Source organism: Chaetodon trifascialis, chromosome 15 (assembly GCF_039877785.1).
Source record: "Chaetodon trifascialis isolate fChaTrf1 chromosome 15, fChaTrf1.hap1, whole genome shotgun sequence".
Lineage (NCBI taxonomy): Eukaryota > Metazoa > Chordata > Actinopteri > Chaetodontiformes > Chaetodontidae > Chaetodon > Chaetodon trifascialis.
In genome coordinates, this window is record NC_092070.1 from 4,896,563 (window position 1) to 4,911,157 (window position 14,595).

General features: G+C 42.2%; 1 protein-coding gene across 3 annotated transcripts; it reads left to right on the forward strand.

Moving 5' to 3' along the window:
* Nucleotides 1-1,091: 1,091 nt before the first annotated feature.
* slc16a3a (solute carrier family 16 member 3a) lies at nt 1,092-13,204 on the forward strand. Of its 3 annotated transcripts, none has more exons than XM_070981658.1 (7): nt 1,092-1,197; nt 3,946-4,074; nt 4,428-4,685; nt 5,806-5,949; nt 6,035-6,648; nt 6,759-6,939; nt 9,023-13,204. In XM_070981658.1, exons 3-7 carry the CDS (start codon nt 4,463-4,465, stop codon nt 9,427-9,429), a joined length of 1,569 nt encoding a protein of 522 aa, XP_070837759.1. In that variant the 5' UTR covers nt 1,092-1,197; nt 3,946-4,074; nt 4,428-4,462; the 3' UTR covers nt 9,430-13,204. The 3 variants fall into 3 exon arrangements, with proteins under 3 accessions (XP_070837759.1, XP_070837760.1, XP_070837761.1); XM_070981659.1 differs by having other exon boundaries at nt 1,183-1,506; nt 3,946-4,078; nt 9,023-10,833; XM_070981660.1 differs by lacking the exon at nt 1,092-1,197 and adding an exon at nt 1,212-1,506 and having other exon boundaries at nt 9,023-10,833.
* The last annotated feature ends 1,391 nt before the right edge of the window (nt 13,205-14,595 follow it).

Below are 14,595 nucleotides of genomic sequence, written 5' to 3' on the forward strand. Positions count from 1 at the left end.
GTTATCACACCAAACTGCTTTGTCGTTCAGAAATAATGAGAGGATTAACTTGAGATAGCTGGATGAAGCAGACCTTGAGTCCACTGCTGCTCCTGTGCTCTATGGACATTAAATTGTCACCTCATTTATTTTTCATATGCATTTTTGTAATAGTAGGTGAAGAATTAGCTACACAGGCGTCCTGGAGCAAAAAGGTCAAGATGGAAAAAAGTGGGCAGGATACAGAATAGAAAAAGAGCTATATATATGTACAGATTATAAAAATAGTACATGCAATTTAAAAATCCCACAGCCATAAAAACTTCTATTGCCATTATCATTATGAGAAAACTGCTAATGTCATATGTTGCATTGTACTTGACAAATACTGTATACACAGAGTCTGTGGCGTTTTCCTTTGGAAATCAATCACCAGAAAGACTTTCCAGAGACTTTTAAAGGGACAACCTGCCAATTTTCCTCATCAAGCTCAGTTTAGTAGCCATGAAGAGTAGTATTCAGCCGGTACTGCGTTACTGTGATGTATTCTGTGGCTCCATGTGACAAGTTAAGCTTTGACATGTCATGGTGTCACCCAGCTTGGAGTCAAGACTACTAGTGCAAAGGAAGCCTGCATTACAAATGATGGGTATGTTTGAAATATGTGGGCATTCACCGGGCTGGGGTGGTATAATCAAAGACTGTCAAGCTGCATCAAGGGAAGTGTAGGATCCATGTAGTTTCTTGGACTGTGACCCATAGAAGGGACTTCAAATCAGACTTTTGACCACTCTTTTTAAGTGGACTGCAAAATTAAATTACTGAAGTAGGCTGAGATGAAACAAACAAAAATAGTATTTACTACAGTTTTAAAATGCTTTTTTTATGTGATTATGTATTGCAAAACAGTGTAGATCATTACAGTCTGATTAAAGATGACGCTTCTTTGAAAAAAAAATCCAAGAAATAAAGAGGATGCCATCCAGTCCCACTCTGCCCATCAGTGTTAATAAAACAAAAGGCTAAAAATAGCGGAGTGAGGTCCGTTGAGTACGTGTGGTGAGGACCGTGATCCGGAGGCTTTAGGACCCAGCGGCCCCCCTCTGCCTTGCAGATGGTCTGCAGGCAGACGTGCGGGGATAAACGCGGCTCCGGTGCTGAAGCAGGAGGCAGGAGGCAGGAGGCTGGAGGAGGGACGACTCTGAGCAGCATCAACCGGTAAGAGACTCAACAGTTTGTTTCTGCGTGTGTTATGGGCCGCTGACATCACCACTGATTACATCAAATCTCCCCTATTATATGCAAATACAAGGATGGGGCTGGTGAGTGAAACAGGAGGGCATCTGTCACAGCCAGAGGGACCCGTTAATATTGATAGATAGCCACAGTGTGTTTGCTGGAAGCAGTAATGTCCGTCATATGGCGTGATTTGTCATTTTATGATGCACGTTTGTCGCGTGATGCTAGCCGTCCGTGTCGTGACATGAGTTGTGGCATCGGGAGGACAGCGGCATGCAGACAGACCAGGTGAGGTAACACAGGCTCTTCATGATGGAAAAAGTGTGTTATGTGGAGTTATGTTCATTTCCCGAGAACAAGTCAGAATTGGCTTTTTTTAAGGCTTGAAAGCTTTTATTTTGAAAATACATTCGTCAATAATCTAACGGTAAAAAATCAAAGTAGAAGAAAGTTGAAAACATCTTCATGTGAGGGTCGTGATGGCACTGTTCAGTGCCGTGAAGGGAACTGGATTTGACATAAATGTAATTATTAATGACCTTTTCTCAAATAAGTAATATTTTTGTGGCTTTAAACATCTCCCTAAACTTTAACAGCTTTTATACTGAAAGGTGATTAAGGCCAATTTTAACTAATCTGAGTCCCACTTATGTCTAAATACTTCATTGTTTTCCTTAAAGGTGTCTTGTTAGCTTTGTGAAGCTGTTTTTGCAGGAAGCCTTTAAAGCTGGATACATTGATTTTTTTGTCCACTTGGGGTCAGCAGAACAACTGATGTATTATTGCCTTATGAAGTCATTCACAGCAAATGTGTTAGCAAACTGCTGCTTATTCACACATCCAGCAGAAACAACATTAGCATTCACCAGAACCTTCACGTTGCAGGCCAAAATACTAAAACACTGAGGTAAAAAAAGCTGCAAAATGCTGAGAGCTGCAGATTCGAGTGATAGCTGTGAGTGAGCGGTAGGAAACAATAGATTGGTCAGTTAGCAAGTTCGCCCACTTCCTTCCTCACTCCCTGCAGGACCATGTGGTGTTTCCCGTGTTTCCCGGGAAGTTATAGCAACTAGAGGGGGCATACAGGGGACATGAAGCCATTGACAGGGGACTGAATGAAATGCAAAATTGCTTTGAATAAAATTATGGATTTCTGTCGGTTTAAACATTGAAGACATTTGAATGTTACATGCTATGAGAAGGTTGAATCTTCCAACGGGCCATAATGACCCCCCCAAGGTCTAAAGATAGATTCTCTGATTCTGTCAATACACTCAGTAGTGTCCCCTAATATCCAGCTCACTGCTGATGTTTTACGATTCACTAATGAAAAATTTTAGATTGTCAACACTGAGCTGAGACTTTAAGTGACGCCAGTCTGCTGTATCTAAATTAGAGTGTGTACCTGAGGTGTTTGCTGATGCACAAAGCAGCATCTGTCAGGTTTTTGGCAAAGAGTGTAACTTCAAGACTTTCTCTGGCATCGAAGGAGACTCAGAGGACGTTTTTCATGAACGCAGATATTACAGTCAAAGACAATATTCCCAGCAGTGACTTCAGGATATGTTTTCAGAGCTGCGTATGACTGTGTAATAATGCAGCATATTTCCCTGGGGACTGACTGAAATACACAGCTTCTGGTTTTCCATAGTTTTTTTTAGGCTGGTCACGTCACACAGGCTTGAAATGATCGTGTTTCCTGGAGACACTGGATGGCTAGCTGCTCTGGCCTGAGCCCAGCCGGCATCTCTACCCACACGAGTTGTTAACTGAGCTCTTCGACAAGTAAATTAGCTGATGGAGCCACTATTCATTTCCTCATTGTCCAAACAGAAGTTAATGGTCTTTATCCTTGGCATGATTTGGACTCATACACACATACACTTGAACCTGCGTCTGTCTGTTATCAGGTGAGATGTTACGTGCGGTTGTGGTGGACCCAGTGAATCAAACAGTTCATTAATAATTCACACTTGGCTGGTTATTGCTGTCTTGTTGATACAGACTGGCTTGAGGTGATGAGGGAAAATGTTAGAATCAGCATTTGGCTTCAACTGCCTCCACTGCTTACATTAGGTAATATCTCTACATTTGACCAATCTCATGTGTCATGTTAATATATTGTAGTTTGTTTGTTTGTTTGTTTTGGTTTTTTATTGGTGTTTGAAAAGCTTACAGTACAGTCCACATTTATGGTTTTCTTGGCTCAGTACTTATTAGATTAAACAGTGACTGTTTAATTTAAGGATGTTTACAGTCACATTATATGAACAGTGTAGTGATTGTAGCCCTTTTTATAAATAGTCTGCTGATTTTAAGCAACCAACATTTATTTGACAAAAGAAAAGAAGCTTAAATTGTCATGTTTGATATCTCTTTCAGTCTCTGACTGCCTGAAGTCTGTGATACACAGCAGCTAAGGTTCTGTCAGGCCACTCCCGACTTGATTCAGGGAGGGCGGTGTGAGGAGGGGGCTGCTGTCAGTCTGTCTGTTCTTCAGCAGTAAAACACTTGATAGGTTACATTGAGGTCAGACAGTAAAGAACATTTTACTGTGTAACCTTAAAACATCTGTTTAGTATCATTGTCCGACTGCATTGTCCTAAAATTAAAAGACTATGTGGAATAAGCAAGACTGTCAACACCCTCAAATACCATCAAAGGTGGTCGTTTCATTTTAAATTAAAAAGTGACTAAGATTGCTGCTTTCTCCTCATTTTGTTTTAGTGCCTGTTGGTCCAATCTCAGTGCTCCAGAAAATCTCTCTCCCCTGCTCAGCCAATCAGCAACATTTGAGGGCAGGACTACTCCCATCATGCGTGACTGTGAGGATTTCTGAGGGGACCACGTCAGAACGTGTGTGAGCCAGTGTTAACAGCCACTTCTCTGCATCCCGACACACAGACAAACATGCATCTGTGCTGAGTCATGTTTTGGCTTTTTGATATTTCAAATAAAGCGTACTGTAATCAGAAATGTTCCATTTTTCATTTGGAGCTAAAACTTTAAGAGTTTGTCTGTGATAATTGTATCACAGACAATTTAAAAATGGTTATTTAGATAGATTGCCACATGTATCCACTTTAGCTGAATATATTAAATCTTAGGAGCAGTCTAATTGCTGGTGGCCTGCATTCATCATGCAGAACTGAATTAGATGTACTTACATAGAAACTCTATCCAACTACTTTTTGTCATTTTTCCTCTAGGTTCTCTGTCTGCCTCCATTAAGCCATAGAGCACCATGGGGGGCGTGGTAGTGGACACGGGTGCAGGAGGGGTGAAGGCTCCAGATGGAGGGTGGGGTTGGGCGGTGCTGGCAGGCTGTTTTGTCATCACAGGCTTCTCCTACGCTTTTCCTAAAGCGGTCAGTGTGTTTTATAAAGAGCTGATCAGGGAGTTTGGGGTGGGATACAGCGACACTGCCTGGATCTCCTCCATACTGCTGGCCATGCTCTATGGCACAGGTAGGCTGCTGCATGTACGACACACACAGCACAGTACTATGCAACCCTGCAACAGACGCTATCCTCATGAAGCTGAGAAAGTGTTTGTGTGAGCGACATGAACATCTTGTAAAGTTATGCACTCCTACACAACACTACCATGAACTACTGCACTTTGTTTATTTTGTCCATGGTCTGTATCTGTCTTCAGAGGACTTTCCACTGACTGTATTGCTTCACTTTCCTTATTTTAATGTCAGCTTTATTTTACCAAGTGTGTGGATGACCCAAACAGCTAATCAAAAAACAGTTTCAGACAAGAGGACTCCAGGAAACGTATGGTCTGCAGTGAATCAGCCCTGTCAATATTAGAGGAATGATTCAACATTTTTGGAAATATACTGCTTCACTTTCTTACAGAGAGCTGAATGTCCTCATACCTAAACGACTGAATAGGTTGATTGTCCACGAATCCCCAAATGATCACTGGTATGGCTGTTTTTCAGCTGAGGACAGGTGCAGCCGGTTAGCTTAGCTTAGCACAAAGACTGCAAACAGCTAAATCCTGGAATTAAATCATTCCACTTGAGTAATATTTATGGTTTGTATAATATGGATTTCTAAAAAGATAAATAAAAGAAAACAAAAATTATTAAAATTTAAAAAATCCAATCAATGTCTTAAAATATGAAAATAGAACTAAATTTAAACTCAATTTTAAAATAACATTTATAATTCACTTATTAGCTTCTCCCAAAGCTTTGAACTGCACCTGATTGTCTTCATCAGCTTCATAGTTGGAGATGAATCAGTTAGTTATCATGGGTTTTATTGGTTGTATTATTGGTTTTAATGTATTCTGTACAGCCAAATCCTATTGAGTATATCAAAAACAATCATTTAATTTTGAAATAAAAAAATGTCCAATAGCAACTTCAGAACGTTACATTAAGTCACCCTTATTCTCATCGCATTATCAAGGAAATTTAAAGGAACAGCAGTTGAAATTTTGTTGTTTTCTGCCATACCCACAACCAGACGAAAGGATGAAGTCTTATTTACGTACTGCATCTCACACTAATTTAAGCACCCGGCCACGCTGACACACACAGCCAGACTGAGTGTGTGACACTTTGTCCAGGTCCTCTGTGCAGTGTGCTGGTGAACTGCTTCGGCTGTCGTCCAGTGATGATGGTTGGCGGCCTCTTTGCCTCTCTGGGAATGATCCTGGCCTCCTTCTCCACCAGCATCATTCACATCTTCCTCTCTACTGGAGTCATTACAGGTCAGACTATCTGCTGAAACACTTGATTTGGTGTCAGATGGTTAAATGCGTGGTTAGAAAGTTTTCTTTCTTTCCTTTGCTGCAGGCTTGGGGTTGGCCCTGAACTTCCAACCATCTTTAATTATGCTCAACCGCTACTTCAGTGAGAAGCGTCCTCTAGCCAATGGGCTATCAGCAGCTGGAAGCCCTGTGGCCTTGTGCTGCCTCTCGCCACTGGGCCAGGTCCTCCAGTACCACTATGGATGGAGGGGGGGCTTCCTCATCTTAGGAGGTCTGCTACTCAACTGTTGTGTGTGCGCGGCCCTAATGAGGCCTCTGGTCGCCCCCAAGATGCTCAAGGCTACAGACTCAGAACAGGACAGCAAGGAAGGAACAGAGGGGGCGGAGAAGAAGCCCAAATCCAAACTGCTGGACTTCTCTGTGTTCCGTGACTGTGGGTTTCTCATCTACACGTTGGCGGCATCCATCATGGTGTTGGGGCTGTTTGTGCCTCCAGTCTTTTTTGTGAGCTATGCTAAGGAGCTTGGGAACGAGGACACCAAATCGGCTCTGCTGCTCACTATCCTGGGCTTTGTTGACATTTTTGCCCGGCCCACGTGTGGTGTGATTGCCGGACTGAAATGGGTGCGCCCTCGTTGCGTCTACCTCTTCAGCTTTGCTATGATCTTCAATGGAATCACTGACCTGATTGGATCACAGGTAGGTGAATGCTAGCTCACTGTGAATTGGAAATAAAAAGCTTAGTCCACTGATGTAAAACCTAAACATGCTTTGCTGTCCTTCACAATGCATTTCATATTTGCCCTCAGGCCAAGGATTATGCTTCGCTGGTGGTCTTCTGCATCTTCTTTGGCCTCTCCTATGGCATGGTGGGTGCGCTGCAGTTTGAGGTTCTCATGGCAATAGTTGGCACTGAGAGGTTCTCCAGTGCCATTGGCCTGGTCCTGCTCTTGGAGGCCATTGCTGTGCTGGTGGGGCCACCTGGTGCAGGTCAGTAGTCACAAAAACTACTGGAGAATTTATTTGTTGTTACATCTAGCAGGCTTCATTAACACTATGGGCTCTATTTTCGATTCCTCCGCGGCGCAGGCGCGGCACAAAGTCAGGTCTGCTTCGGCAATGGGGTGTGGCGGTGCAGACTTTGGTATTTTCGTGCGCTGCGCCACCGGCGCATCTCCTCCCCCTTCTCATCTCAGTCCCACCCAGCGCTGCAACTCGGAAGGAGGGAGGGGAGAAGGCGTGGAGCGGGTTTGACACAGCCGAGTCAAATCTTCACCTATCACAGCAGCTCCTCACCTCACCTTTAAGAACGCAACTGGCGAGGCACATGGCGAGTTTCCAGGATGACTGAGCCTGCACAGGAAAGTGTCCGACGCCCAAACTTCTCCCAGGAGGAGACTGACGCCACTCATGTCTAAATATGAGGTCCTTAGATGGTAAATCCTCAGCCTCCTCCTCATCCTCCTCAAAGCAATGATGTACTCCATCTTTGCAGATAACGTTAAGCATTACTATGATTACATTTGCATTTGAAATGAAATGACGTGGGTAATAGTGGACAACGATCATCACTTACATTTTTTCCATGTGTCTGTCTCTCTCTGTCTCTCGAGTGCTCTGAGACAGATGCAGTATATATGCTCTGTAGGATGCCACGGCTGTTTCTGGTTGGCACAGCGACGTTAACTGATTAGTTTGCATCCCTGTTTCACCTGTGTACATTCGGTCAGGGTGAGTGAACATTACTCGTGCTGAACGTGCTTGCGATGTGGTCAGATGAGATACTGATCAAAATATATAAATTTAGGTCTGACTGTATGTGCTGACTCTGATAGTTGCATTGCATCGTGGCTGCTGCTAATTATTGATCGCAGTGAAATGCCAGACACTGTGGAAACCTGCCTGTGAGGTATTGGTGACATGAGCGCGCAACTCTGCCGGTTTATGAGAATCCACTTGCCCGGCGGTGCGCCACTGGCGCACAGAGTTGACCAGGTCTGGGGTGGCGAGCTTTCAGCGCACTTTTGCGCCACCGGTGTGGACCGAAATGGAACGAAAATCCGAATTCGCCGGCTGATTATGCCAACACCTCCCCCTACTGCGCCGCAACGCCCATCCTGGCGCACCTCTGTACGCCTCAGTTTACCAAAATACCAAGTGCACTGTGCGCCTGCCTGCGCTGCACGAAAAGACCGCTGCGCGGGGTGCATGGGGCGCGTCGGAATCGAAAATAGAGCCCTAAGTCTAATGGCTATACTGCTAACAGGCCACGACATATCATTTAGAACATATCAGTGTAGATAGAAACCAAACCAAAATCATTCAGAGATGAGGGTTATCATTCATTGTCCATCACAGTCTCGTTTCTCTCTACTGCGCAGTATTCCAGCTTTATCGTGTAGGTGTTTTCTTCCTCCTTCTCATTCTGCATCTGCCTCTGATAGGCTTATATAAGTTAAGCCCCATCGTCTGGATGTATGCCAACCAACTAATAGGACAATGACAACCACGTGACGGTGACAATGTTTTTGCATGCATGGTCTTTAGCATATATTGCAGTATGGCGAATGACCGTCAGCTCAATGCAAAACTTTTAGCACAGCCCTACACCACGCTGAATGCCTCATGGACTCCACCTTTTGTCTAAGACAATGATTAGTAATGTCTGATTTTGGCATATTGGTTGATCTGACTTCATTTCAGGAGGAAGTTTTGAAGCTGACATGTTACGCTTTAGTCAAAATTCAAACAAGTATAAAAGAGAACAGCTATGCCAATGTCCTCTGAATGACACCCGACTACATTCACGTATATGCAGATGGAGAAACATGTTTCCATTTTTAACCAAAGGCGGTTATATTTCATGTAGCTGGGTAAACTAAAAGATGTTTCTCCATCTACAGTATTGGATTGCTCAACAACAATTTCTGACGCTTCACAAAAATCCATGCAACTAGCCGTATGTTCCTCTCCCCTGTTATTCAGATAATTATTAGATACAGTTCGGTCAGCTGTGTGGTTCTCCCATTTTAACCTCTCATCTGTGGCCTTGTTTCTCCTTCTTCTGTCTCAGGCCGGCTTCTGGACGCTACCAAGAACTACATGTATGTCTTCCTGCTGGCAGGGAGCGAGGTGGTCCTCTCAGCTGTGGTTTTGGCTACTTGTAATTTCCTGTTTATCAGAAAGAAGTCCTCAACACCAGCAGACAAGCTTGAGAAAATCACAGTGACAGACGACACCAAGACAGAGGTCTGCAGCAAATCTGCGGAGATGAATGATGATGAGGAGAAAGGAGCAAGAGAGAAGCAAGAGAAGGAGACACTTAAGGCAGTGATAAAGGAGTTAAAGGAGGTGACAGACAAAGAGAAAATAGAGGTCAGGCCAGAGAGTGTAACAGTGGACTCACAGGAAGTGGAAAGGTTCTTGAAAGAGCCTCAAGAAAAGGATGACATGGGCACCAGTCCTGAAACAAGCCTGTGAGCATGTATGGAGGATGCTGGATGAGATGAATCTTGCAGGCTGCTTCAACTGCAAGTACTTCAAAGTACTCCACTAAGCATGTGGATAGTTGTGCTTTCCTCATCATTCAGTGTTTAATCCAGATGTTCATGTCTTTTGTTTGCAGCGGGCTGATTGGTGTCACTGCCAAATGAAATAGTAAGAGTTGTCAGCAATGTTTTATCACTAGATATTTTAAAGTGTGGTGGTTCATAGTATACAAAAGAGGGACTCAGTTACAGCACTGCCTTGTGTACACAGTTAATAATAAAAGTCCAAAGTTTGACGTAGTCACCAGCAAATGAAGGTAAGGGGACTTTGACGATATTCTATATTCTTAGTGTCAACAAATCCCATGAAAAGGCCACAACTACAGATCCATACTAGCCTTATATATCCAGCGCAGTAAGTGTATTGTCCATTGTCCCTATTAACATTTTAATAAGACTACTACTAACGGCCTGGTCATATCAAAAAGTGGCACCGTTAAGCTCATTCATGCATTTTGATGTGCATTGTCTTTTGACTGGATTTGTTGACAATAAAAAATATGGAATCACTCCTGCGTCATCAATTAGAGGCCGTTTTTTTTTCTTATGTTAGAAAGAGTCCGAACATCTTAATTGCGTAAGTAAGAACAACTTTCTGTTAATGCTCAAAATGGTTAGTGTTTCCTGTGACAAAGCTTAAGAGGCTCATAATCTCTAACTACCTGGTGTCATCAAACCTTGAGTATGTCCCCTTGTGGTGTGTCCTGTCACAGTTAAGGCAGGTTAGATGTTGAAGTGAGAAGTGGTTTCTGTAGTTTCAGTGTTAAATGGTTGCTACATGCATGGAGTGTCAGTGTTTTTGGAAGATTGTTGTTGGCCTTGAGGTAGCTTTGTGATGCCCCCCTGGATTATAAACAGGGCCCAAATATTCTCCACATCTTTGTTGTGAACTTCATCACTGTGTTACACAGGATATTCACAGACTTTTAGTTTCACTTTTACTCCACAGAATTTGCCTTTGAAGAGCACTGTGTGTGTGTGTGTGTGTGTGTGTGTGTGTGTGTGTGTGTGTGTGTGTGTGTGTGTGTGTGTGTGTGTGTGTGTGTGTGTGACTGTTTTGCTGCTGAGCTTGACAGTTTGCATTTGTCCCCAAAAAGCACCAAGTTAACATGGTCTTAGAGCTGCACAAGACAAAAGATCAAGTAGCAGAGAGTCAGTATCTTTTTGTGCACCAAAGAAGGGGTTGACAGACGTGGGGCAAGTAAGAGGAAACATCACTGAGTTGACTACTAGATGACTTTTTCCTTGAACACGTGTTGCCTATATGCTTTGTATTGTCTGCAGTGTTTGTGTGTGTTTTTTCTGTGAAACAGAATATTAAAGGAATATTTACTCTATTTACATATTGCTTTTTTTCCAGTTTAATAGAAGTTGCAGTTTAAAATGTAATCAGAACCCATGAACTGTGGGATTGGGGCTGAAAAGAAGATCCAAGTTCTAAAACAACTGAATTTCCCTTGAGGATGATTCAGAAAATTAATAATTATTATTAGTATCAAGTTTTGGCAGGCTGTCCTGATGTCAGGCTCCCTTTAACATACTTACTGTACTTGTGCCATTAAACATTGTGTAATTACGAATGTAAATGCTTGTTGTCACAAATCCGCAGAAAATGACGCTGGAATTCTCATCCACTTCAGCATCGTTCAGCTCATCGTTTAGGATTCACGGCCCGTAGATTTACTGTGTTGGCTCACTCTCAGCTTTCATCGGGCTGGTTTGTATATGGTACTGTATCAGCAGACAGACCCTGAGAGTGTCCAGTTGGGGAACATAGTGGAGCATTAAACAGCTAAAGAGAGATATATCTCTCAGGAATTGGTGGAAACCAAACCGGAGCCATTATAAGAGTAAATATTTGACGTTGCTTTGGGGTGTCAAACAGAAGTCCAAATGAAAATGAATGCTCTGCTCTAGATATGTAAACAGGCAACTGTTTGCTAACATGTTCGCCTCTTCAAATTATAGGGCAATGAAATGTTAATGTTGTGTTTACAGCTGGTTCTGCTGTCTGCAAGTGGCCAAAAGTTATTGCTCCTTTCAGTGTTAATTGCTAATTTTAGTTTATAGTCAAAGGATTATTGATGCTGGAGCATTCAGTGTTTTCAGAAGTAGGTTCAAAGTTGACACATAAATTGCAGTGTTTAGGATTTGGAAGCGTCTATTGGCAGAAATAAATAATATATTCATAATCATATTTCCATTTGTGTATAATCACCTGAAAATAAGTATTGCTGTGTCATCATTACTTTAGAACGAGCCCTTCATTGACAGATGTCCACCCTGTTGCACCCCCATGTTTCTACTGTAGCCCAGAAGGGACAAACCAAACACTGGCTCCAGAGCGTGTTTTTTCATGAGTTTTATGACCACCATAGGTTCTCCAACACGCTTGGAAGGCAAGCATGAGGAGAGGGGTATTCAGAGGGGTGTTGGTTGCAATCTGCAACCTCACTGCTAGAAGCCAATAAAAGCCATCACACTGAACCTTTAAGAAATATTCCACTTTGTTTTATTTTTCTATCCTGGTGAGAATTAGATGAAATCATCAAGTGTGTTTCTCTTAGTTCAGATACAGCTTTCTGTGATAGCCAGGAAAGAACGGAGGAAACACGCAAATGTGAATTCTGCATCCACTGCTTACACTCTTTGAGAGAGCATGTAATGAAGTTAAAACGTAAAGAGAAAACATCACCCTCGATTCTGTGGACGTGTCGCTGCTATAGTACAAGCAGGCATTAATGAATTTCTTTTACAGCACACACACTTGCTTACTGGTGGTTCATTTTCAGGGAAGCAGCATATAACACAGCAGCTGGGGGAGTGATGAGTCCATCAGTATCCATGGTGATGGATGATTTCAACAGTGCAGAATAATGAGTGAGACTTCTTGTGAGGTGTCACTCAGGAAAGGACCAGGCTATGTCTTCAGGAGCTGGACAGCAGGACATTCTACCAGAACCATGGGGTGATTCTTTAACAATCCACAATAACTGCCAGATAAAATATTTATTTTATATTTCAAAGTAATTTTAATGCTTCTGTACGACTGGTCATACATTTGATATGTTATGTTCAGATGTTACAGAATGTTTTATGCCAATGTAAGACAGTGTAATTAGCTGAATGTCATGCTCTCCTCTGTCTTTATTTGTCTTCTCCTTTAAAAACGTGACCCACTGTGATTTGAATGTGCCTCTGTGTGATCAAACTGCAGACAAGCAGTGGTTGAAAGATGTGTCTGACAGTGAAACAGAAATCTGAGCCTTATATGTATACATGCCAGCCATGCAGCTGCTGTAACAATATGTTGGATTTATTTCCTATATGTTAATTGTATTAAGTGCATTTTAGTGTTGACTGCCACTGTTAAAATGGTAAAGTCTCTCACTCTTTTAATCAAATCCTCCTCCTGACTGTCACTTATATCAGTCCAAACAGGCTGAACTTTCATGTTAGCCACTCTCTCTCCCTGTCAGCTGTGTAACTGTGTTTAGTGTAAAAATGTCTGAAACCAAGTCACCTTCCTGTTTGTGAAATGAGGTCTGTGTTCCTTTAAAGTCTCCAGTCCAAGCGCAGTGGCTTCAGTGACGAAAGAAAGCTGCTCTCAGTAATTCCTTTGTATCCTTACTTAGTAATCACGTGAATGTGAATCGTGTAGCTGTCAAACAGAAGATGATGGTGAATAAAGATATTTGGAGCAAAGATCTGACACAGTTCATAACCTTGCAGAGTGTTTTCAGTGCTGGAATCCCCAAAGTGAACAGGCCAGCAGCTATTTCAACTACTTCTTTGTTAAAGATGTCATAGTGAAATCTTTTGAAGCACAATTTGTTGTTCATAAATAGGCAGTTATCATCAGCAGTGGTGTAATGCAACTAAGTACATACTACAGGACTGCAATTCACTGCACATTGGAAGTAACCAATACTTAGCCTTTACTGAGCATTTCTATATAATGGCTTACACTCAGACAGGAATAAATTGTAAGAGATAAAACTGTTAAACAGTATATTAAGTACTTCAGAGTTCCTCTACACCAACCATGACCAACTACAACAGTTAAATGCTGCTTACACATTAACACATTAGTATCAACAATCTGATAACATAAAATATCGTGATACACGCAAGGACCACCGATATTCTTGAAAACCCGAGAATCTAGCAAGGTGAAAGGAACACATGGAAAACTCAGGTTGAAAAAGTGAAGATGAAATGAAAGAAAGTGGCCAGTCTAATCAGGGCCATAGATGGGCATGATTCAGGAGCAAATAAACAAGCACTAATCTATATACACAGGGCGTGAATGAGATCCTCAAAAGATTATGGATGTTGGGTATATGGAGCACCAGCTAAGACACAACTTAAATGAATGGACAGTGTACAAAATAAAGCTCTCAGACTGGTGCAAAAAAAACAAAACAAAACAAAAAACAATATATACGAAATACGTATTGTATTGCTACGTTGATACAGACAGTTCTAAGATGAACATGATAAAGCAGCCATAACAAATCCCACACCAAAAATGAAAACAAACATTGGATCAAACCATCTACCAATCGATACAGCTTGAATGATGGCAGTAGTAATAGGTTTACAGTGTGTTGCAGAAGTTAAGCTGGACAGACTGATTCTCTGCAACGATTCTGCTGCTGTGCTCTTCAGTATAAAATCAATGAAATTAATGAGAAAAGATCTTAAGGAAGAAATTCACCAGAGCTTTTCAGACTCCATGAAATAGGAAAGGATCTTGGTTTGCAGTAAGTACAATGAAGAGAGGGAGCAGCTCCTCTTTAGGATTAGAAAGACAGGTAGTGAATGGAATCTAGAGGGAATATAGGGACAAATGGAGGGGAGTCAAGGATGTCCACAAAGCTGTAATTGAATTTTAAAACGATACAACATTAGACAACATCATTCAGCTAAGTCTATATCTACTTTGTTTGCTTGTTAGACACGTGTTATTTAACCATTTATGCATCCTCCGCTACAGTAGGTGGCGCTATGGTCATTTAAAGTCATACATAAACAAAAAGAAGTCCCGCAACCAATTGCGTTCCAGACTCGCAAGTAACAGGAAAGGTTTACGTAG